This window comes from Oryx dammah, unplaced genomic scaffold, assembly GCF_014754425.2.
Source record: "Oryx dammah isolate SB20612 unplaced genomic scaffold, SCBI_Odam_1.1 HiC_scaffold_6, whole genome shotgun sequence".
NCBI classification, from domain to species: domain Eukaryota; kingdom Metazoa; phylum Chordata; class Mammalia; order Artiodactyla; family Bovidae; genus Oryx; species Oryx dammah.
The window spans coordinates 5,081,206-5,107,255 of NW_024070190.1; the positions used below are offsets into that span (position 1 = coordinate 5,081,206).

The 26,050-nt window shown below is 36.0% G+C and overlaps 1 protein-coding gene across 1 annotated transcript in view; it reads right to left on the reverse strand.

The window, feature by feature from the left end:
- Positions 1-26,050, reverse strand: part of LOC120865404 (ryanodine receptor 2-like) — an 803,227-nt gene that overhangs the window by 148,733 nt on the left and 628,444 nt on the right. Inside the window, exons 63-67 of the mRNA XM_040242681.1 lie at positions 21,363-21,412; positions 10,291-10,351; positions 8,415-8,653; positions 6,832-6,913; positions 2,263-2,393 (exon numbers count right to left, since the gene is read on the reverse strand). Coding sequence (XP_040098615.1) covers positions 2,263-2,393; positions 6,832-6,913; positions 8,415-8,653; positions 10,291-10,351; positions 21,363-21,412 — 563 coding nt within the window. The remainder of the gene's footprint in view (positions 1-2,262; positions 2,394-6,831; positions 6,914-8,414; positions 8,654-10,290; positions 10,352-21,362; positions 21,413-26,050) is intronic.

Below are 26,050 nucleotides of genomic sequence, written 5' to 3' on the forward strand. Positions count from 1 at the left end.
GAAAGGATCAAAAATCCTTAACAAGACACCTTAACAAGACATGTTTACACAGAAAATAATACAAATTTAACTGTGTTTTACTGTTTACAAATATATTGTGCAACTATCTAGAAAAATACTGCTAAGTTATAGTCAACATATTTTCCTTTAGCTTCCTCTCTGTGATATGAAATTAGAATTACAAACTAGGTAAAGTAAATGATAATTATTCAACTTTTAAAAAGCATTCTTACTTGAAAAATTCACTATAAAATTAGTGTAACCAGTAACTCCCATACAAACATGAATTACACAAAATGATCTCATTAACTAAATGATCTCATTAATTAAATGCATACGTCTCATTAACAGAGATATGCATTTGTGAACAGCAAATATTCTTGTCCAAGTTTGGGGAGCTCAACATCTACTTCTGTTTAATTGACTATGCCAAAGCCTTTGACTGTGTGGATCACAACAAACTGGAAAATTCTGAAAGATGCAAATACCAGACCACATGACCTGCCTCTTGAGAAATCTGTATGCAGATCAGAAAGCAACAGTTAGAACTGGACATAGAACAACAGACTGGTTCAAAATAGGGAAAGGAATACGTCAAGGCTATATATTGTCACCCTGCTTATTTAACTTCTATGCAGAGTACGTCATAAGAAACTTTGGGCTGGACAAGGCACAAGCTGGAATCAAGACTGCTGGGAGAAATATCAATAACCTCAGATCTACAGATGACACTACCCTTATGGCAGAAAGTGAAGAAGAACTAAAGAGCCTCTTCATGAAAGTGAAAGAGGAGAGGGGAAAAGTTGGCTTAAAACTCAACATTGAGAAAACTAAGATCATGGCATCTGGCCCATCACTTCATGGCAAATAGATGGGGAAACAGTGGAAACAGTGACCGACTTTATTTGGGGGGGCTCAAAAATCACTGCAGGTGGTGACTGCAGCCATGGAATTAAAAGACGCTTGTTCCTTGGAAGAAAAGTTATGACCAACCTAGAGAGCATTATTAAAAAGCAGAGACATTACCAACAAAGGTCTGTCTACTCATAGCTATGGTTTTTCCAGTAGTCATGTATGGATGTGAGAGGTGGACTATAAAGAAAGCTGAGCCCAAAGAATTGATGCTTTTGAGCCATGGTATTGGAGAAGACTTTTGAGAGTCCCTTGGACTGCAAGGAGATCCAACCAGTCCATCCTAAAGGAAATCAGTCCTGAACATTCATTAGAAGGACTGATACTGAAGCTGAAACTCTAATACTTTGGCCACCTGATGTGAAGAACTGACTCATTTGAAAAGACCCTGGTGCTGGGAAAGATTGAAGGTGGGAGGATAAGGGGATGACACAGGATGAGATGGTTGGATGGCATCACTGACTCTACGGACATGAGTTTGAGTAAGCTCTGGGAGTTGGTAATGGACAGGGAGGCCTGGCGTGCTGTAGTCCATGCGGTCGCAAAGAGTCGGACATGACTGAGTGACTGAAGTGACTGATTGCAAGGCTTTTGGAAAACAACTAATATACAATATAGTTTATCAGACTTAGAGGACAATACTATTAGAAAAAAATCACACAGAATAAAACTGTCCCAATTAGATAGATCTATCAAATGAACTGAGAAAAAAGCAAATATAAATCCATGTTGCTGCTGCTGCTGCTAAGTCACCTCAGTCATGTCCAACTCTGCGCGACCCCATAGATGGCAGCCTACCTGGCTCCTCCATCCCGGGGATTCTCCAGGCAAGAATACTGGAGTGGGTTGCCATTTCCTTCTCCAATGCATGCATGCATGCTAAGCCGCTTCAGTCGTGTCTGACTCTGTACGACCCCATGGACAGCAGCCCACCAGGCTCCTCTGTCCACAGGATTCTCCAGGCAAGAATACTGAAGTGGGTTGCCATTTCCTTCTCCAATGAATCCATAATCATAACAAATAAGAATACTGTACATGTGCTGACTACCTATAAGAGATAACTGAATTAGAGTGACCTATTTTTTCCATACTGCTGATTATTCTGTCTTATTATTTAGAGGGTTAACTTGTCTGTGGTTCATTAATTTAAAAGAAACTAATTTTCTTTCAGAAAAACAATGGAGATAGTATACAACACTCCAAAAACTTCCAAATAATAAGACTTAAGAACAAATAGCATTGGAAGTAATAAATTAAAATAGCCCATTAAAAAATCATGGTTGTAAAATACTATAAATGTCACTCATTTTTAGCTTCAAATATCAAGTACCACACATGCTTCTGTGCTACCTGCTCTCTCTCTCGAAGACTTTGTATTGTAGATGGAGTAAATATTGTGCTTGTCCAGGTGAGTTTCCAAAAATGCTACAGGAAAGGCACCAGCAAAAGCAGCCAGACATTCTCCCAATGCAGAACGTTGCCTGTAAATGGAAACTTTACATTTTTAAAGTCTTCTAAGTGAATAACTGAAGAAGTTATATTAAAATTGGCAAAGTCAACCTAAAAGAAGGACAATCATAGAGCTACTGATAAAAACTACCCCTCGGATCCAACCTCTATATTGTAAAATATCATATTCTTTCCATAGCAAATTCCCTAACATTTTTTTAAAAGCTAAATTACCTGTCAGCTAAAGAAAGGTTAAAAACAGTACAGCCAAAAATAACAACAACAACAAACACACTTGTAAATGCCTCCATTAGTTTGGACATTTCATTTGGTTTCTTTTTCTTTCTTTTTTAACACAGTGCTCTAAGGAACAATTCTTGCCATATGAATAAATGAATTTTGATAAAAAATTAAAAAAAATTAAGTACTAATACTAACATACATATAACTTTCTGAAAATTTGCCATATATAATTAATTTCAGGGTTATATTCAGATTATTACTCAGTTATGAAATAGTAAGATACACTAGATGCTAAAGACTATTGATAACACTTAAAACTGATTTATCATTTTCAAGAGAAGGAGGTGCCTTGGGAATCAAACTGTGATCAATTTATTTAAGAATTCTCCTGCCACTGATATATTTAAATTCTCTCTCTCCCCCAGTTTTCTACTTAATCCAAGGCTTTACTGGCACCTTAAATGTTTATTAAATATAGAATAATATGAGAGTTTAGCAAATTATGAACTCTTTAAACGACTTTGTATATATATTTAATTTAAAAGTCAATAAAATGGATTAAGACAAGATAACATAATTCTCTTAGGTAGTTTTAAATTTCTTACTAAAAAATAATAAATAATGCTTGATTATTTAATATTTTAATTAAAACAACTAGATACGTACTCTGCTAGGAGAAAATATCCCTTCACGGAAAGAAACTGAATAAGGTAAACTTCAGTTTAAACATTTAATAACATTACATTACTAAAAATAAGACATCAAGAAATTACAAAGAGCAGAGGCTTTTATTCATACAGATCCAAGACCTGGTCTTACTCCTAACACTGTGTCACTCACTGTAGGGAAACTACTTATACTTTTCAAGTTTTTCTTTCCTTACCTAAAAACGAGGACAGAATTGGAAAATATATGGTATATGATATAGATTCAATAAGTATTTTAAAATAATAAGACGTTCTTTAAGAAGTTAATAGCCTAAAATGTTTCATGTATGACCCCAAGGTAGGTAATCTATTTCCTGACATCTGATTCAAAGCATGAAAGCAGTAGTTGTTCAGTTGTGTCTGACTCTTTGCGATCCCATCCATGGACCTTAGTCCACCAGGCTCCTCTGTCCATGGGATTCTCCAGGCAAGAATACTGGAGTGGGTTGCCATTCCCTTCTCCAGGGATCTTCCCAACCCAGGGATTGAACACTGGTCTCCTGCATTTCAGGCAGATTTTTTTTACCATCTGAGCCACCAGGATATTGAGCTAGTCCTTTTATTTCATTAATAATTCTTCTGAATTATTTAATGATTCACTTCAAAATACCAATTCAAATAGTAATTCTCAGATTAATTTTGATTATTTGTGTTGTTTTCCAGAAATAGCAACATTTCTTTTAAATGATTTGTATAAAAATAACTACATTTTTTAGTATACCATCATTTTTTCAAAATACCTTTTATTCACCTTCAAATTTTTATTTTTATATTCTCCCAGAATCACTTTACAATTGTGAAGTTAACTGAATAAAATACACATATACCTTTTTTTAGACTCTAAGAGAATGATCCAAATTTTATCAAGAAAAATATCCAGGCAAGAACAGCAAAAAACAATAACAGTAACTGCTGAGGTATAAGAGAATTTTGACTACCAGGTATTAAAATAAATTACAAAATACTAATAATTTAGGCTAAACTGTACTGCTCTTATCATTAAAAAAATCAAATAATAGAATAGAATTCCAGAAATATATATTCTAGAACACATTCTAGAAATATAACCTATCATATTTAGTGTATGACTGAGTTTATTTTAAATCAGTGAATAAAAGAAACATTTAATAAATCATTATGTTAGACATGATGGATGATTTAAAAATTGAATTTAAATTCTACATAACAAACGCCAAACAGAAACATGAAATTCAGATACATTTCTAGTAAATTCTCTTCTTAGTCCTGAGATAATCATTTCAGAAGAGGGCAGCAGAGGATTAGATGGTTAGACACCATCACCAACTCAATGGACATGAATTTGAGCAAACTCCGGGAGATAGTGAAGGACAGAGAAGCCTGGTGTGCTGCAGTCCACAGGGTCGCAAAGAGACACAACTTAGCAACTGAAGAACAACAATTTCGGACATTCTCTGCCTTCCTCAAGCTTCTCATGCATGTGTTTTCAACCATGATTTGGCTAAAGACTCCAATCATACTTCACTGAGACAACAAAAGTTATTAGACAAGAAACCTAGACTTACCTTCTACTTGTTTCCTATTGAATAAAGAAAGTTTTGAGTCCAAAGAACCGTGTTTTAAAAAACACGTTCCTGATGACCCCATGTAATTCCCTGTATTGTGTGCTCCTCACACACAATAACTTGCCACTATAACATTTACCAGCTTACTTGTTCTGTTTTGTTTCTCCCACTTGACATAAGCTCTTTGAGAGCAGGGATCTATCTGTTCACTGTTGTATCCCAGAATCTGACATTTAATAAATATTTACTGAATGAACAAAAGAATTAAAAAGTAAATCTAGACAAATGAAAACATGAAAAACCTAGGAAAGCAAATATTTTAATTTCTAGTTGTTAAGGTATAGTACAAACTTTTTAAAATCATGAAAATAAGAGGAAGACAGATGGTGTAATTGGTAGATTTGATTATATAAAAGTTCAAAACTCTCATGACATAAACACTATCTGTACATTATGTCTTATATATAAGCACTATAAAGGTATTAAAATGTGAAAAATCTTAAAAACCGGAGAAATAACAGACAAGAGGTTAATTATTAATAAATAGAAAGGTTATTACTGATGAGTAAGATAATAAACTAATAGAAAAATGGACAAAAAATGAGGAAAGGTAATTTATCAAATAAATAAAAATGGCAAAGTAAACATAACAAAGTAGCCCATATCGAGTAATCAGAGAAATGCATCTGAAAATAAAAATGATATCCCATTTTAACTTTTAAATTTATAAATAGTAAAAAAGAATAATCAGAAATAAGAAACATGTGAGAAAGAATCCTCTTGCAAACTTTATAGGATAAAATGAATCAGTTTTTTTAAAAGATAGTAAAATGTATATCGTAAACCTTTAATATATGCATACTTTTTAACCCAGATCTCCAAATTCTGATAAAGGAAAGAAAATAAATACACACAGAAAACTGTGAACATAGATTTAGCATTATTTATGATAATGAAAAGAGAAAAGAAGCTATATGTCAAAAATGAAAGAACATTTCAATATATTATGATACTTCCTTAGGATAAAATATATTTATAGCCACAAAAAATAGTTAAAAAAAGATTAAATGCAGATAAAACTTTAAAAATATTTAGAAAAAAAGCAATTTTTTTTCCATTGATCTACTTTCCTATATATTGGTAATTGCAACTTTACAATTTTTAAAAAGTTTTAATATTTGGTAGGCCACATGCAGACCAATTTATTATTTTATTTTTCTCTCTCAAAATTGTATGCGCTAGTCTCACGCATTTATTCTTCCTAATGAACTTCTGAATTATTTTTTCAAGTTCAGTAAAAAAGCAAATATCTACTTGAAATGGTATTATAATTAAGATTAATTTGAAGAGAATTTATATCTACTTAATATTCCTCTCTCAGAATACCTTTGATTTATTACTTAATTTATTGGTCTTTTATTAGCATATCTTTTTATTTATTTTAACTGGTAAAAAAAAGTCTTCTTTTTCTTCTCTCTTCCATAGAAATTTTTTACTAAAGTTACCAGTGATCCTTTTTTTTAGTTCAGTGGGGACACGACTGATGTGACTTAGCAGCAGCAGCAGCAGGGGACACCTTATCTTGATCTGTCCACATCCTCGGACCCTGTAAATCTTCCCCTCTTGAACTTAAGAACTTAAAAAAAAATTAAACTGGTTTAATAACTACCCATATTCAGTATTTTATAAGATTCATTAATGCTATAAAGTTTAAACTTTATATTAAATATGGTCTTTACCATTATTGCTTTACATTTTTCATTCATAAATTGGCATTTATTATATCAATAAACATCATATCAATCAAATTTAGCATTTAGCTTAAAGATTGGCTAATTCCTCCCAAGGGATTCAACACATCAACCTGGTTGTTTAGTTTATAACTAAGGAAAAAGTTATAAAGTGAAACCCTTGAAATGAATAATTATAACATCTAATAAAACTATTAGTAAGACGTTAAACTCTTAAAATCTTACCTTTCCACATAAATACTCTTGCTGGTTCCCAAAGCATACAAGCTAGTCAGAATTCTATAACATGACACCTGTACATCTTCCACTAAGGAAAAAGAGAACTTCATTTAAAACACTTGTTATCAATACACTGTCCTGAGAAAGTTTAGGCTAAAAACAAAATTCTATATCAAAGACACACTAATATTTTAATATTTGACAAAATAAAGAACATATAAAATTATATTTAAATTCATGATTATATTTTAAAATACAAAATTTTAAAATTATATTTAAATTACATTTAAAACTTTTTTCTCAAATAAAAGTCTTTTCTTGAAGGAGCTAAAAGCATTCTAAAGACTCATGCTCTGATTATACAGACAGAATATTATCAGGAACAATTTATCATTTTTCTTTGGCATAAGAATAAGGATTTCTTCAAGAATAAAACTAAACACAAGAATATCTAGGAGGATAGGTCCATTTTGACTCCTGTTTCAAAGGTATATAAAGATAGTGTCTTTTATTTTAACTCTCAAATTAACAAGAATGAGAATGCTGGAGAATGGGGTGTATCATTTATTTCTAAAACAACCTGGAATTCAAAGCATAAGAAAGTTACTCTTGTAGTTTCTAAAGCTAGAAAATAAAACTTCTAAGATGATCTCTGATTCAATAAACATGTTCAACAGGCAAAGAAATATAAGAACCTTGGATTTCTAATGCCAACTCTGGTGTTCCCACTTTCTGGAGGACACACCATATCATGAATGGAGAAATCATTCTCCTCTCCCATACTTCTTTCTATGTCAATATGGGATGGGAAGTAATGGTCCTATTGGTTCAAGTAGTGCCAATATTTTGAAACTAGTCTTTGTGTCATTCTCTGATTACCACAATAGTTTTTACAGAACTTTACCTGGGAGACCTATACCATTTGAGAGTCTGAGTGGGTAGGTCTGTGGGCAAGACCCACTTGACTGCTAGATATGGGCTTTTATCTTCCTTTATGTTCATATAGGCAGAAGGGAAGGAACTTGGGTCATGTGGTTCTCTTTCCACTCAAGCTTGGGCATTCCGTGGATATTTTTAATAACTACAGAATTCCAGACCAAAACAGCAGATGAAATCCCCTATGAAAACAGACTGAAATCTATAAACCAAAGACATTTGAGCCACCCTGGTAGATCAATTATTTAGACACACACTTTGTCTCAGCAGTCTTCACATTTTGGTAGAATAGCTTGCAGAAACAATTGGCATCAACTCAGAAACAATTTGAAAACACTTAATGCTTTCCTATGGTGAAACTGCATTAGAAAATCTCCATGGAAAAAGCCAACAATAGAAAGAGTAAAATTTGGAACTTGGATGTCAACAGTGTGGGAATGACTATTCATAACCACTACCTTACTGGTCCCTCCTGTGAATTCATGATCTATCTCTAAAATAATGGTTTTGTAACTCAAATGTCAACCTAAAGTGTTCTGCAAAAAAAAAAAAAAAAATTTAATGTAAGCAGTGTTTGAGTAATCTCTATGATGTGGCTGTTACAGTTTCTGATTGTACTATTTAGATAATGAAACTCTAATAGATTTACATACATATTAGATCTTCTCCGAATTGATGCTGGCCAATATGCTCAAATAATGACGACAGCATTGGCAACAGTGCCACCGTGGTATAATTGATAATCTGAGTAACACCTTTGGGTTGGTTTCGGGTGTGGGTGAACTGGCCCTGCTTAAGATTCTCCATCGTCTTCTCCAGATCCTCTGCGGCATTGTCCAGAAAGGCTCTGAGCGCACTTTTAACACTCTCCAGGCCAGTCTTCATCACAGTCCTAGGGAGGAAAGAAGGGACAACTTACATCTTGTGGTAGGAGCACGTGAAATACAAATAAAACATGCTTTTACATCATGTTTATTTGTTCATGACAATATTCAGTCAACTTAACTTTTTTAATCCACTTTCAAATAATTTGTTTTCTTATATACTTGAAGTTATAGTAATATCACTCCATAAATGCATAACCTTTCCTAAATGCCTTTAAAGTCAACTTAATTAGGATCTTGAAGCAAAATGTAGTTCTTCTTTTTTTTTTTTTTAAACATCACCCTACTCTCCTGACCCTCCCTGTGGCTGCACAAATGAGGAACCTTAATCCCCCAGTCGGGGATCAAACCCCAAACCTGCCCTCTAAGTTGGGAGCTCTGAGTCAACCACTGAACAGTTAGGGAAATCCTAAATGGCTCCCAAAGTTCTAATGATTTATGCTTTTCAACTATGGTCTCAAATTTTGAGAATACTTATTTCATGACTAACAAAACTTAGGTCCTGAGCCAGTTTAGTTCATCTCAAATCCAACAAAACTAGACTGTTTTGTGAGGCAATGGGTGTGAAAGAAACATTTAATGGTGGTTAAACCAAGTTACAAACTGATACAGACTTTTTTTTTCTTTTTTAACTTTTAACAGTAGAAAATCAGTTTTTTATAAATAAGTCTCTGAAGATTGAACTCTGTATGAAAGTGACATGCTAAAAGCCACTATTTTGCATAGAAAATCAAGGTGCATAATTGTATCTTCTTCCTTCATTTATTATACAAAACATCTCAAATACAATTTTAAACATTAAAATGAATAATTCAAGGTATCACTGAATATTCTCTGTGGAAGACTTCTAGGAACTTTTATTTAGATATATCCTGGATAATTAATGAATTAAATGAATGGCTTAAAGGCTGAATCAAGCTAACCAAATTGGTTTTGTTATTTGGATTTCTGGTCATGGTGATATTGGGGCAGGGTAGAAAGTGTATGGACTTGGAAATTGGCCTACTTCCACACTTATTATGGAATTTTGAGCTTCACTTTACTCAACTGTAAAATGAGAATAAAACCCTCATGTTTCCTATAAAACTAAATATTATAACAAAATGGAGTACAACTACCATGCTTTGAAGTTAATAAGCTGTCTAGAGCTGTAGCTCATTATTTTTATGTCACATGGTACAGTCCCAATGCAACTCTCAATTATATATCTAGCCACTATAGAAATTACCTGAAATTTAAATAACAATCTGTATCTGATTATATATAAAAATAATATAATGCTCTTGTGTTATTGGGCTTCCCTTGTAGCTCAGTTGGTAAAGAATCTGCCTGCAGTGCAGGAGACCTGGGTTCGATCCCTGAGTTAGAAAGATCCTTTGGAGAAGAAAATGGCGACCCACTCCAGTATCCTTGCCTGGAAAGTCTCATGGACAGAGGAGCCTGGTGGGCTGCAGTCCATGGGGTCATAAAGAGCTGGGCATGACTGAGCAACTAACACTTACTTACTTGTATTATTAATTTATAAAATATTTTCTTTTTCACCTGAAGTCTTCATTACAATTCCAATGAAGACACTAGCTTTTTCTTCAGATTCCTATATATCATTTCTACACTCATTGACTGAGATAAAAACATATCCATTTACCTTGCATCCAAAGTCTGACCCAAAATATGAAGACAGTTGACAATTGATGTTGCATCATTCCCTAAAGAGGAAACAAATAGCTGTATAAACTGCTCTGAGAAATTCTCAATGTTCCTCTTTCTATTAACGCTTGTGTTCCAAAAAATTAGTCAAGGCACAATTCAATCAGGATAACTCAATTCAAGGGACTTTTTGATAATTAAGTTTAAAATCATGCAGTTTTTCTGCTTAAAAGTGGTTATGCAAATGTAAGTAGAAAAGCAATAAAGCATGTTTCACCAAATAGCTGACATACTCAAGAAGCATTCAAAGCACTGCACCATCCAAAGAATTTTAACTGGATTCTTCAAACATATCCCCCTCCCAATACCAGTTCACATTATTTTTAAATCATATTGTATGTCAACTTTTAAAATCAGCTGATATCCTCTGTGAAATGAGGTGAGTTAAAGTCTAATAAATTTAATTCCCTTTTAATTACCCCAAGTATGTCTGCTTTCTTATTGCATTCAACTGCATTAAGATGAATTATTTTGCTTGAATTTAACTGCATTCACATGAACTAACATGCCTGAATGTTGTTGGTCTTTGGTGAAAAAGAAGTACCAAACCATCATGTAAGAAAGTATCAGAGGCTGAAGAAGTTAGACATTACTTATGAGATATCTAAAATGGGGCAACTCCTCTTGAAAAACAAGATGAAACTCAGCCATTTTGATAGGAATATTTCATCACTAAGTACAGAAATATGAATCATATCATAAAGTAAAATATATGTATTATAATGATACAATAAAGAAAATATGAATCCAAAGTAACAAAGTGACCACTCACAATATAGTCTGACACTCATCTCTTCTTCATTTCATGCTTTCCTACATGTAATATATACAATAATTTCCTGGTCCTTAGGTTAAACAACTCTTATTTGAATGTGAGTTTTTAAAACATTTGAGTATACTACATTCTTTATACACAAAAGTACCCTAAAATGAATGAATTAAACATACATGGAAATTAATAATTTCCTTAGTATGTGGGCATTTCAGTTTAGTGGTATAAAACAAATACAAAAAAATAAATTAGGTATTCATTGCTGAGACTCTTGAGTTCTTTCAGTAAATGTTCCATAATCTGATGCTTTGAATCTCAGAACTTCCAATAATAATGATGACAAAATCAGTAGAAAGGCAGAATTTGTCATGCCCCTGACTATTGACTGGGGGCAGTGCTAGGGCTCCGGCTATAGTCCTTAGAAGTAGTATTCATTTAGTTATTCATTCACCCAATAAATACATGATAAATACCAGGTACTCTTAAACTTCCAGTAATAAGCTAGAGTTATGGTACTTGCATTTTAATGGGGGACACATAATGAATTATTAAGCCAAAAAAAAATCAATATGTTACATAATATATAGCCAAGGTAAAAGTATATATATATAGCAGGGAATGGGGATTAGAGCAACTGGATAGAGTAACAGGGGGAATGGTCATTGGGTCCTCCCCAAGAAGATGGCATTTGAGCAGAGATTTAAATGAAGTGAAAGGACAAACCACGCATATATATGGGAGACGAGCCCACGTGGTACAAACAGATGTGCAAAGGCTCTGGGGCAGAAAATGAACCTAGTGATCCTGGCAAGTAAGTCAAGGTGGCTGCTGCGGACAAATTCAGGAGAAAGAAGGAGAATATATGGTGGAGACAAGGGAACCAGGTTCTAGAGTATCACAACCAGAGCAAGCACGTTGGACTTTTTTTAAGTGCAATAGGAAGACATTTTGAACACTATATTAATTCCAGTGTGCCAAATTCTGGGAGGACAAGAGTAAAAGTGAGTTAGGAAGCCCTTGCAGTAGTCTAGAACCAGTGGATTAAAGACGGCAAATTTGGCCTAGGATATTATTGGTGAAGCAATTAAGAATGTATGTCAGTTTTTGCTTATGCGTTACATATTGGTGGGAGGGAAAGGAGACAAGGATAACTCCGCAACTGTTTCGGTGAGCAACTGTCTGAGCAGTTGGGTGAATGGTGGTAGGATTCAATGATGTGCAGAGAGCACAAAGTGGGGGTCAGAGAATGCAAGGGGAGGGGCGGGGTGGGAGTTGGGTATTCTGCTTTCAAGAGGTGAAGTGCAATGGGCCTATTCATCTCAGCTTGAGATATGGAATAGGCAACTGATACAAAAATCCGGAGTGCAGAGATGAGATCTAAGCTGGAGCTGTAAATCGGGGTCTCCTAAGCATACGGACATTTCTTTGAATCATGGGGCTGAATGAAATGTTAGTTGAATATAAATATAGAAGCAGAAAGGTCCAATAACCTCTAATGTTTGGAGGTAAAAACAATAAGGAGGATGGAGCACAGAAAACGACAGAGGGCAGGCCCGGGAGGGAGAGGGGATACAAAGCTATGCCTATGAATCTCATGCAACCAAAGCAGCACCAATTCAGAGAGGCTGGCCTCTAACTCTTCCTAAAACTCACAGTTATACTGACCCTTTATACAGATGATCAGTATCTGTACTTTGTACTGAGCCTGGCAATGCCTTTTTCCAAAACGAGGCTCAGGGCAATTTAAACTTCTATTTGTATAAGCTTGTGAGGTGTGATGTTTGTTTGCTTTGTGCCCTGATATAGTCCAGCACCTAGACTAGTGCCTGACACACAGCAGGAGCTCAATTAGTATCTGCGGGATGACAATGGGATGTGAGTATGAAGAGTAAGAAAGGGCACCAGTGGCTAGATAAGTTCTGTGGGTCAAGTGAACATTTGTAAGGTGAATATGAGATTTCTGTGATCATCAAAGTCACAAAACTATAAGCTCAGGCAGAATACACATTTTTGGACACTCCAGATCAAATAGAGAATAACTTTAAATGGAAACAGCCCTTCGTAAAAAATGGTGGGGAAAAGATCCTAAGGAATGAAAGAAAGTATTAATTGAACTTTAGTGTTATAATGTATGGACCAAGCAAAAGAATCAATTTCATTGGCATGTACAGATGCCTAAACTACTGGTTAATCGTGAAGAGATAAAGTATGTAGTAAAACTTTTAAATAAAATAGCAACCTGGATATTGTCCTTCTAAAGGAGATCTAGATCACCATCATCAAGAATGTCAATCACACTATTAGTAAGAACCAGAAGGGCTAGTTCAAAACATAGTAAGATGTTAAAATTTTAAGGTGATGACTATATTTTCATGTACTTAACTGTATGCAATTTCTTAACTGCTCTAAGTAGTATAAAAACCAAAAGTTTGATACTTTCAACTCGTGTTTTTTCAAAGTTCAGGCTACTTCCTCTGTCTTCAAACATAACTCTCATACTTCTAAACACTTAGGACAATACTTACGGATTACCTATTCTCTTTAAGGTTGTGTGTTTGTGTGTGTGTTCGTGTGTGTGTGTGTGTGTGTGTGTGTGTGTGTGTAACATCAAAGATACAAAGGTACAAAATTAAAATTACAGCTCATAGAATCTAATGACAACATACAGCAAGCATAGGGTTTTTAAAAACATTGTTAGCAACTCATAAAATAAAACAACTCCCTAGATAATAATAACAAAGCTAAAGCTGTTAGAGTCAAAATATCCTTTTTGCATTTTAATCTCAAACTGTTTTGTGGTTTTAAATATAAGGTTTCTACAGTTCAGGAGTTTTCAATGGTATCCAAAATTTGATACATGTAACTGCTGCTGTTTTATAAACTGATATACTGAGAATTCTCAGAATGTTGACTTTCTCCTAGGAAAACAGTCAACAATTATTCTAATTTTTATTCTTCTTTACTTTCCTAACATGGCTCCTGATACAATATCTCATTATACTATCTTCTTTGAAGAGATGATTAACCTTAGAAAAACCGTAATTAATAAGATGAAATAAAATTATGCTAAAAGGTAAAAATTTCTCTCCAAATTATGAGTAGGTAGAAACTGAAGCATACTGAAGATTTCATTACTTCTGAAGTCTGTGATATTGAAAATATTAAAATTATTGAGTCCCTAACTTGGTGAAAAGCTTCAGTTCAACTGAGAACATATATTGCCCACGCTATTCTTTTGCTCAAAGTCAGGAAATCCTCTCAGAGTGGCACATTGAAATGAAAGAAGTATCTATCCATCTTCTGATATTATGTTCATTGAAATGTCTGAGTCTGATATTTACCCTCTATAAGAATTAGGCTATTTTTAATATAGCAAGTTTCCTTTATACATTGAAACTCTTGCTTTTCTCATATATACTGTCCTACAGAATCTTTCAGTCACAGGAGTTAGACACGACTTAGTGACTAAACCACCATTCTTCATTAAGAGGATCCTTAAGGTCTTAATGTGACTGAAAGATTCTGTAGTTTTAGGGCAGTATGTATGAGAAAAGCAAGAGTATCCTAATATATAAAGGAAACTTGCTCTATATTCAAAATAGATAACCAACAAGGACCTACTCTATAGCACAGGGAACTCTGCTTAATATTCTCTAACAACCTAAATGAGAAAATAATTTTAAAAAGAATAGATGCATGTGTATGACTGAATCACTTTGCTGTAGACATGAAACCAGTACAACATTGTTAACTAATTATACTCCAATAGAAAACAGAACTTTTTAAAAAGTAGCAGATAGTGCTACTTTTAAATTTTAATTTAAACCATTAAATTCTTAGCATAATGACATACTCAGTTCTCCCAGAGGCACTATCCTCAGGGATTCTTAGTGCTTCAAATGACTTTCATTTCATTATATGGGGTCCAAACATGTTCCCTTAAACTTTTTTTAGAAACAAGGTGCCCCAGGCTTCAGAGCACTTCAATCTGTCCCTGGTCAGTTCCTTTCATAAAAAGTGAAAAAAAGAGGTACCATGGGCTTCCCTGGTGGCTCAGCTGGTAAAGAATCCTATTGAACAAACACATACACAATCAGAACCATTTTAGGGACAAAACAAACATTAACAGTCGTTCCTCAGTATCCACAGGGGACTGGTCCGAGACCCTCCCCCAACACCAAAATTCAAGGATGCTTGAGTCCCTTGTATAAAATAGCATAGTATTTGCATATAGCATACACACATCACCCTTTATACATTAAATCATCTCTAGATTACTAATAATACAGAATATAATGTAAAAGTTATGCACAAATTTGTTGAGGTATGGTGAATTCAAGTGCTACTTTTTGGAACCTTCCGGAATTTTTTTTTTTAGTATTTTTGATCCCTGATTGGTTGAAATCATAGATGCAGAGCCTGCGGATATGGAAGGATGACTGTAATATTTCCTAATATCTCCTGATACAAGAAAACTCTTCATTTAAATACATGAGCAGGGTTTGGGGTGAGGGGGGTCACAGGGGAATCAACATAAACTTAATCCACTAATTTTTTAATCAGAGAGAGATACCAATGGATAGAATTCACAATATTACTCTATTTACTATTAAAACTCTTTTAAAAACAATATTAAGATTTTGGCACCAGTTTAAATCCGTCATACTCACCTAGAGGGAGAAAACAAGTATTTTAACAAAACCTGTTGTTTCATTTAAACATGTGATAATACTTGTCCAATATTCCTGAAGCTAATATTGGAGCTATATTAATGATGTGAAAATGTTGAGTTCTAGGGTTATTGAGGTCAACCAGAAGAAATATTGCTGATAAGAAATATGTTGATCATGCTGCAAAATGCTTGCTCTACTCCAGGCATTCCTAGAAACCTGTTTGTCATCAAAGCTGGAAATTCTCCAGTAAATCCTAGGACTCTCTGGACTAACTGTCTTGCTAATTCACTATCTTGCTAAAGTGTTAAAAACTCAGCAGAAAACAGCAAAGTAGACAAAGCCTCTAAATGGTAACTATTTTGTGCCAGCCTTCTGGAATACCTACTTAAACTGACTAGATCATTGTTAGTAGAGTTTAATGATCTTGTTGTTTCAAGAGTCATTAGTTATAGTGTTACTTCCTTTTCAATGTAAGTGCTCTAAGTGGAAAGCTTTAAGAATTTTTAAAAAATGTGATTCTCACCAATTGTGAGATAAGTGGATACTATATTTTTCTTATTCTCAAGGGGAAAAAAATCTAAAGTTTGGGCTCTTTGTGAATGTAAGAAAATTCCAAACTGATAGCACTTATCTCATTGCTAAAAGCATCTGCTTACTTATCTACTCTTTAGACTGTAGTCTTCTTAAAGGTTAAGACCTGGTTGGTTGATTTCATTCCATCATAAGATATTTATAAAACAGCCACTATGTCCCAAACTTCCTCCTGGGCCCTGAGGATACAAAAATAAGCCTTCAAAGAGCTGAGTTTTGCACCAGAGAGAAAAGTTAATCTAGTAACTCACCAGTGAGATGAAGGAAAAGTACACAGAGCTAAGAGAATTTATAATAGTAGAGATAGTATAATCAAAGAGGTCAGCTATGAATTTCCAGAGAGAATACTACTTACGTTGAAATCTGAAAGGTGGGTAGTTCATCCCATTATAGGTGTGAGGGACGGAGAGGGGCATATATAGGATCCCATTACAGACAGTAATCACGGATGGCCTGCACACGGCCTGAGCAGATATGAAAGACACTTTCAAGAAGCAGAGGGAAGACCACTTAAGCTGAGGCATCATGAGGAAGCAAGAATTCTCTGGGAAACAGGGATGGAAGGGTACACAGGGGGCAGACTATGAAACACTAACCAGATTAAATGGCCAGATTAAGAATTCTGATCTTAATTCTAGAGAAATGGGAAGCCACTGGCTACATAAGAGTATATTCAGTTTTGAGATCATTTTTTGCTTTGTCTTGTTTTTTGGAGGGGAAGCAAGAGATATGGTTCTAGAACACAGTTTAGAAAGGCAGGAGGGAGTTCTGAGAGCAGGGTTAGTATGTTCTTAGAGGCGTACAGGTGAAAGATACCTGTAGATTGGCTTAGGTTGGGAATAGTAAAGAGGTAAAGAAATCTTCATTTTTCTATCCTCAGAGCCTGCGAGAAGGCCTCACACACAGAACATATTTACTGAATGAATGCATAAAATGAATGTCATTAAGGCATTTGATTTATTTCCACATGGAAAAAGAAAGCCGTTAAGAAGTCCTGCATCACCATTGCTATTCCTGTTGCAGTTATGGTTACCAGATTCCACTTCCTCTAAAAATAACTGAGAGCCTTAAATAGGCTATAATAGTAGAAGTTGAGTATTCTATAATTGCCTTAAAATTAGGCAGTTAGACATTCAGAATTTCCACTTAGCATAAGTGAGGGAAAATGGAGGCATTAAAAACAGTATTTTGTTAGTGAACAATGTGTCCCTGAAAATGGCACATGGGGTCCTTATACCTTGTCAACCTGCCTGGGTCTTAGCCAGTTCTAACTGATTTTCCAAAATACAAGAACTTATTTGTTCCAAAATACGCCAACTTATAATTACTAGCAAGCACTTCAGAAGTCAAAAGGGAAGACTACATATAAAACTATTGCTGTTTAATCGCTGTGTCCAACTCTTTGCGATCCTATGGACTGCAGCCCACCAGGCTCCTCTGTCCATGGGATTTCCCAGAAAAGAATACAGCAGTGGATTGCCATTCTCTTCTCCAGGGATCTTCCCGACCCATGTACTGAAGCCACATCTCCAGCATTGGCAGGTGGATTCTTTACCACTGAGCCACCAGGGAAGCCCTATTTATAAAACAGATGCCATTTTACTTACTATTTTTTCCATAAAGTATTTTACAGCTATACCAGAACTACTGTGATGCTGGGAATATGGCTTGTTCCCCTTTTTTAAAATCCTACCTTTTTCTAAGATAAAATGAAGTGGTTTAAACACCTTCAAAAGCATATATGAGGCATAAAAACATGACTCATCTCTTTAATTCTTAGTGTACTTCAATGTATAGAAAATACTTTAAAGTAGGTAAAAGATAAAGCAGATACAGAAGTTTAAATTTGGGGAATCCTCATTTTATACATCAGAAAAATTTCTGAACTAGAAATGAAGTTTTAGAGATATAATTATAATCTGGCAGCCACCTTGGAATAAATATTCCATTGCTGATCAAACTCAGCTCCCCGCAGTTACCACCATCGTGACAAGAGTTTCGCCTCCTGGTGTTTTTTAATGCTTCCTTCTTATCACTAATCCCACCTTCCTGACATGTTTCAGGTTAATGTATTTCTTTCTATATTTTTTGCTACTTGACACAAGCCCAAGTATTTTTTTGTTAAACTCAACTTTCACTTCTGTCTCACTTTATTCTTAAGTTAGGCCATGAACAACTTTTTGAACTAAGTACAGGAAAAACGTTTTGATCATCAGTTGGTGTCTCCCAGAACACAGAAAAAAATAATGTAAAGATAGGGTGAAAGAAAAAAGTAAGAGATTAACATGTCCATATATGAAAGACCACTGTATATATGCTGTTTGTTAGGTCTCTTTTTCTTTAGGAAAATCCACAATGGTATAACTGATACATCAAATGGTCCATACTTGGGACTTCCCAGACAGTTCAGTGGTTAAGACTCCATGCTCTCACTGCAGGGGGCACAGGTTGATCCCTGGCTGGGTAACAAAGATCCCGCGTGCCCCATGATATGGCCAAAAGATAATAAAAGTTAATTTTTTTAAAAGTACTTGAATTATAGCACTTCTGCTTTGATGTAAAAATGCCTAGATTTTAAAGACTTCATGGTCTTTAAATAGCTAACTGCCCTAGTTTAGTCTGTATGTAATTTGATTCATAGCTGTCCAAATAAGACTAAGAATACCTTAGACTTGAAAGTGGTATGATTACAGTTTACAAAGCACTTTAACATTCATCATCTCATATGAGATTTCATATATACAATAGATCTCTGAAGTTAGTAGTTATTTTCATCTAGTTTCAAAATGAAAAAAATAAAGAATGCTCAAGAGAAGTTAAGACCCTTGTCCAGATCATTCAACTGGTTCAGTTACAAAGAGGGGACTTACATATAGGTTTTCTGATCAAAGTCCATTATTGTCTTCAGGACATCATGTTAATGTCTAAAACCAAGCTATAGCTATAATACATAAAGTTTACAAGTCTAAGACCTAACATGCTAAAATGTTGACAGAGCTATATTAGAGTATTGTTGAATAATAAAGACTTCTTGACCTTTGTATTGTTTTACAAGCAAATGCCAAAGCAAATTTGAAAAAATAATGCGACATTAATAAAATGCACATTAAAATCTGCTTTCCAGATAAAAACACACAGTAGTTCTTCAATAGATTCCTGTTAAAAATAAAAAGTTATATTTAAAGACAAAGAGATATAATATAAAATGCCTAGATGAAATATTAGAATTACAGATGAAATGAATGTTAAAATCTAGTTCTTCTCCTCTGATTATTACAACAAGTTACAGTATGCATTTATCTTCCATTACTGAGCCCTTAATATATTCAAAGGGAAAAAAGAAGATTAAACAACAGGCAAATTTAATACATGGTAATGAAAGTCTATGTTAGTAGACCACTAGATTAGTTTAAATATAGTTCCTTTGCAGAGGGTTATAAATTGCAAAATGGCACGAGGTAGGCTTCTGGGATGCTGAAAATGTTCTATGCCTTGAACTGAGAAAACGGGCAAATGCATGTAAAATTCCTTCAAGCTATGTCATCATGCTGCTCTTAAGATTTGTGTACTTCACTGTATATATGGAATACCTCAAAATATTTAAAAAGTGAAGTTATAGAAAAATGTAACATTGGAAACCAAGAGGTTAAAATATGTAAGAAGCTAGAGATAAACAATAGAAAGTATTATGGGGTCCCCACCAGAGGTAGATATAATTAGACAGTATTCTCTGAAGACAAGTGGAGAATTTTTGAATACATAATTATTATGAGAAGGTTAAAGAGTACATGAAAGTTCTGTCTGAGTAATTCACATGGAAGTTTTTCTAAGTTGAAGAGAAGTCAAAACAAAAGGCAGTCAACTGGAGATCATTCTGAAGGCAATTTCCCCATTAATTTTGGATAACTGAAACATAAATGAAAAAATCTAGGCAATTTACGGGAACCATATCTTAAGAGTACCCAAATGTTGGATATAATAATATTAGAAACCAAATGCAGCATTAAGTAGTCATATTCAGAAGCTTTCATTTCTCAAAAAATGTAAAGAATGTAAAAATTACTTGCATATATATATATATATATATACACACACACACATACATGTGTACGTGTACCTATTTCTCAGTTTATCCTTTATGGCTTTTATAGAAATAACATAATCCTTAGGTTTTTTTGGTGAATGGCCTAGGACTTATAAAGCTCTAAACACACTCAACGTTTTCTTACTGAAGTCACCGCAACAGTCTCAAAATCTAGAGAGCCTTGGGCTAAAATCTGCCTTGGCAGTTTATGAAAGCAGATGCAGGAAAGTGTAAAAAATAACCTCTGCCAACTGCTATAGAGTCTTAAAGCCCCACTGCAAGGAGAGTCTGTGAAAAGTGAGTGACTGCCCTACATGGCTATTGGAAAGCAGTGTTTGGGAACATGAACTTCAGCTACATGAATTCTCAGAAATGAATAAAAACTGACTGCTGTGGGGTTTGGAGGTACCAGAAAAGTTGCTTTTGGCAAATCCAGGCCTGTCTCTCTTATGAAGTTCCAATGTCTGGACTACAGTCAACATGCAAATTTGTAGTCAAGAGCACTGAAAAAGTAAGTGCAATTAAAAACTGTGGATGGGTATTTACTCTATCAGAGATAACCAAACACAAACTCAGAGGCCCAGTTTCGCTTCACCGCTCTGAAATAAAATAAGGTAGAAACTGCCGTTTTCATTCATTTGATCTTTAATAATATAAGTTTGTGACTTTCAAGTGTGCTTTGGACTGGTATACAAAGTCACGGTCTTCAATTTTACTATCAGTAATGCTACTTATCAACAACCTTGAGGACCTTACCTTGGCCTATGACGACCATGCATGCAGCCATGCAAACATGCATTCATGCAACATAGCAGCACACAACACAGTGCAAAAATGGCAAAGAAAACCAAGTGACGGCCATGCTAGTATTTGTTTAAGGGTCTCCTTACCAAATAGTGAAATCCTATGCCTGACAAGAACTCCAAGTTTGCAGAATAGGCTGAAGACAAAAGAAAAACAAAAGAGAAAAGGGAAAGGGGGGAGGGAAGGTAGAAAAAACAGGGAGAAATTAAATCCAAATGAAATAAAACAAACAAAAAAAAAGAAGAAGAAAAAAAAGAAAAATAAACAGCTGATATATGAGCCGGAAAAAAGCAACATGATGTCACGCAGAAAGAATCAATTCTCTGAGCAGAATGTGGAGTAAAGGTATTAAATAAAGAGTCTTTGAGTGCATATCTTTAACACACACGGTTAAAAAAGCACATATTATAAGTAAAGGGACCAAAAAAAATCAAAAGCAAAGCTAATTAATATAAAAGCAATCTATACAAACCCCACAAAAATATAACTACAGAAAACCATAAGGAAAAAAATGTAATTTTATCTGTACCAAAGTACTACTGAAATTCTAGAATTTTGTTGTTGTTGTTGTTATGGGCGTTATTTAACAATGGAAGTATGGCGCTTTGTGCACAAAATGCTACTTTTAGTATGTTTTCTCATTTGAACTTTCCTTCTTCTAGACCTTGACCATTACCCCATACACATATACCAAAGCATTCAGTGAATTTCACACAATGAACTAGAAAGAGAATTTAAACCATTTATAATCACTCAAAGAAAAACATTAGAGTTGTTATAACTTAAAGGACTTTGAATGCTAATGCATGAGTCAAAAGTACATCTCCTCTAGGGTGAGCTTCCAGGTCTTTGTGCGCTTCCGGGCGCTCACCAACAGAAAACTCCAAATAAGGGTGCCCAGCACTCAGCATGATGGCATTGCTGAGCACTAATGCTCACATCAGAACCCAGAATCTGGGCAGTACCTGGTCTTGTCCTGTCTTGCCTGTCACCAGGCAGTCTGGTGACTTTCTTGTTGGGCCCTATTTTTAAGAACATCTCACTTCCATGTTACAACCCCTTTAAACATCCCTCAGGATTCAGCTCCAGACATGTTTACTCCAAGAAGCCTTTTCTAACACCTGGTGCTCCTTTAGCATTCCCAACCCAAGCTCACAGAAGTCCCCTCCCAGCCAGGGGCCATTTGCAAATATCTGTCATGACACTTAACCTCCCATCTTATACCTGACATTTTCACATCTATCCACACTCTTCTGAACTCTCAGACACACAGCTGTTCCATAGCTAGAACTTGCCAAAGCTCTAATTTTGAAAATCCACTTGTATAGCACCACCTACACTCAGCCTGATTTTTCCAGTCATGGTAGCAGCTATGTCCTGACAGGCCTGTCCTCTCTTGCCATCACTACCAGGCTACAGATACACATGCTCAGCACTAGGGATATAGACTATGCCATGCAATACAGTGCTGGCAACTGCTCATGGCAGAATGGGAAAAAGGAGACGGAATCACCTTTTTGATGTTGACCACTTTCACAGTAAGTCTTGCCCATTATTTCTCACTTTAGTAACAATGTGATATAGTTTATTGGTAAAAAGTCATTATATAGGGCATAAGGTGGCTTTTCCAAGAAAATATTCATCCACAAGTGCTTAAATGACTTTGAAGTCTTAGGAAATCTCTTACCAGTGCTCTTTTTTTTTTTTTTCAAACAATGATCTTGTCAAGTAGACATTAGACACAAGATTCAACCTTAGTCCACTGAGCTGCATTATCTGTCTTTAGGCTCTAACTGAAATGAACAGACAATAAAATAAAAGCACCTTTCTCCAGGTATCCTCATTCACTGAGCTTTCTCTGTGTTAAGTCAATAAGGATCTGTCTCTGGTACTTCCCTTGCGGTCCTGTGGTTAAGACTCCAAGCTTCCACTGTAGGAGGCATGCGTCTGATCGCTAGTTGGGGAACTAAGGCTCCGTACACCAAGTCACATGGCCAAAAAAAAAAAAAAAACCCACAAAGATATGTCTCCGTTTGAAGAGAGTGTTTACAGGTTAGAATTGCATACATTTTGGATTACTGGAAACTACTCTATTTTAAGCGGTATCTTTTAGCTGTTACCCTCTCTAGTATGAGGGTGAAGCATTCTGAGATGATGTTGAATTTGTAATACATGGATCATGTTGTAACCTGATTAATCTAAACCTGGGATGTTCTGTGATGATGGAAAACAGAATTGCTCTGTATCCCATCCCATCGGATCACATTTATGTCTGAGAATCTGTCACAGAAAAATGACTTCTTATGATATCAGCTGTTTCCTAACCCTGTTATTAGTCGTTCACTCATGTCCAATTCTTTGCAACCCTGTGGACTGAAGTCTGCCAGGCTCCTCTGTCCATGGGGATTCTCCAGGCAAGAACACTGGAGTGGGTTGCCATGCCCTCCTCCATTCCTAGTAACCTAGTTAACCCTAGTTACTCCTAATTAGTAACAGATGTGTCACCAGAGAGACAGATATGTTGGGTTGGCCAAAAAGTTCGTTCGTTTTCCAGGACACATCATATAGATGGGAAAACCTGAATGAACTCTTTGGTAAACCCAATGGAAAGCTAGGTCCTCAAAAAAGACCAATCATATCTCTCCCTTTCTGTGCTATCCCATTTCAGGGTGTAGTTCCTGTGCAAACTCTAGGTCTATTATCAGTGCTAACCAATAGTTTCTTTTGGGGGGGGGGTTTGTAATTTATTTTTTATTTTACTTTACAATTCTGTATTGGTTTTGCCAAGCACTTTCCATAATCCTGTTACTCCCTTCCCCTGTACCTTTCACTACTAACACACTTAAGAATTCAAAATGCATCTGCAGCTTCCTCCCTGACTCTCTGCCTTGTGAGTGTCCTTTCCACCTCGCATGGCTTCTCCTTGAAGTTCTCAACACCCTCCAAACAGTTCATCTAATAACCTCTTTTTCAGCCTCCATCCTGCAGAGCTCTCCACAGTACTCGGCATCATTAACTACTCACCTCTGTGAAACTCTGGTCTCTGTTTTATAGTATTATTTCCAACTTCTTTACTAATGAATTGTTCTCTCTGTTATTCAAATATCCACTTCTGAAAACCCCCCAAGTGTAACAATTCTCCAAGTTTCGGTGTTCAGCCCTTTCAGCTTCTCTCTGCTTCTCCCTTGGTTTCCTCTTGCTTTCCAAGCTTCAAGCGTTAGATGGGTAGATATTGTCCCCAAATATGTAATTTCTTACCCTGATCTCTCCAATACCAAACACCTATTTCTCACTTCTTGCTGTACACTTCCAGCTAAAATGACCTGTTAGCACTTACTTCTTCTTCCAGAAGCACCAGTTTAACCAAACTCAACCTCTTCTCAAAACTGTGTTGTGCTGTGCTAAGTTGCTTCATTCATGTCTGACTCTGCAACCCCATCGACTGAAGACTACCAGGCCCCTCAGTCCATGAGATTCTCCAGGCAAGAATACTGGAGTGGGTCGCCATGTCCTCCTCCAGGGGATCTTCCCCACCCAAGGATTGAACCCATCCCTCTTACGTCTCTTCCTTTGGCAGGCGGGTTCCTTCCCACTAGTGCCACCTCAGTTTAGGCGCTCAGTCATGTCCGACTCTTTGCGAGCCCATGGACTGCAGCATGCCAGGTCTCCCTGTCCATCACCAACTCCTGGAACTTACCCAACTCATGTCCATAGAGTCGGTGCCATCCAACCATCTCATCCTCTATCATCCCCTTCTCCTCCTGCCTTCAATCTTTCCCAGCAACAGGGTCTTTTCAAATGAGTCAGCTTTTGCATCAGGTGGCCAAAGTATTGGAGTTTCAGTTTCAGCATCAGTCCTTCTAATGAACATTCAGGACTGATTTCCTTTACGATGGACTGGCTGGATCTCCTTGCAGTCCAAGAGACTCTCAAGAGTCTTCTCCAACACCACAGTTCAAAAGCATCCATTCTTCAGCACTCAGCTTTCTTTATATCCAACTCTCACATCCATACATGACCACTGGAAAAACCAGAGTCTTGACTGCTGCTCCTGCTGCTAAGTCACTTCAGTCATGTCCGACTCTGTGCGACCCCATAGATGGCAGCCCACCAGGCTCCCCCGTCCCTGGGATTCTCCAGGCAAGAACACTGGAGTGGGTTGCCATTTCCTTCTCCAATGCATGAAAGTGAAAAGTGAAAGTGAAGTCGCTCAGTCGTGTCCAACTCTCAGCAACCCCATGGACTGCAGCCCACCAGGCTCCTCTGTCCATGGGACAGACTTTTGTTGGCAAAGCAATGTCTCTGCTTTTTAATATGCTATCTAGGTTGCTCATAGCTTTTCTTCCAAGGAACAAGTGTCTTTGAATTTCATGGCTGCAGTCACCATCTGCAGTGAGTTTGGAGCCCCCCAAAATAAAATCCGTCACTGTTTCCATTGTTTCCTCAAAACTAGTTCTCCTGAAGTATCTTGCTTTCATTAGTGACACCAGCATTGTTCCAACCACTCAGTACAGAAACTTCAGCCCCACGTTGGCCTTCTCTTGTTTCCCTGCCACAAGACTCATTACTGAGGCATGCTGGTTTCCTCCTCCTGTGTTTCTCACATCCAGCCTCTTTCTGTATTAATGTCTCCTCTGCATTCCCAGCACTTTATATATGGCTCCACTGACACTCATCACAACGTAGTATATGGCCTATCTCTATATGTATGTGTCTACTCAGCTGTACTTCTAAGTCCATTAAAGCTAGGAACTGTGCCCTCGTACCTGTGTGT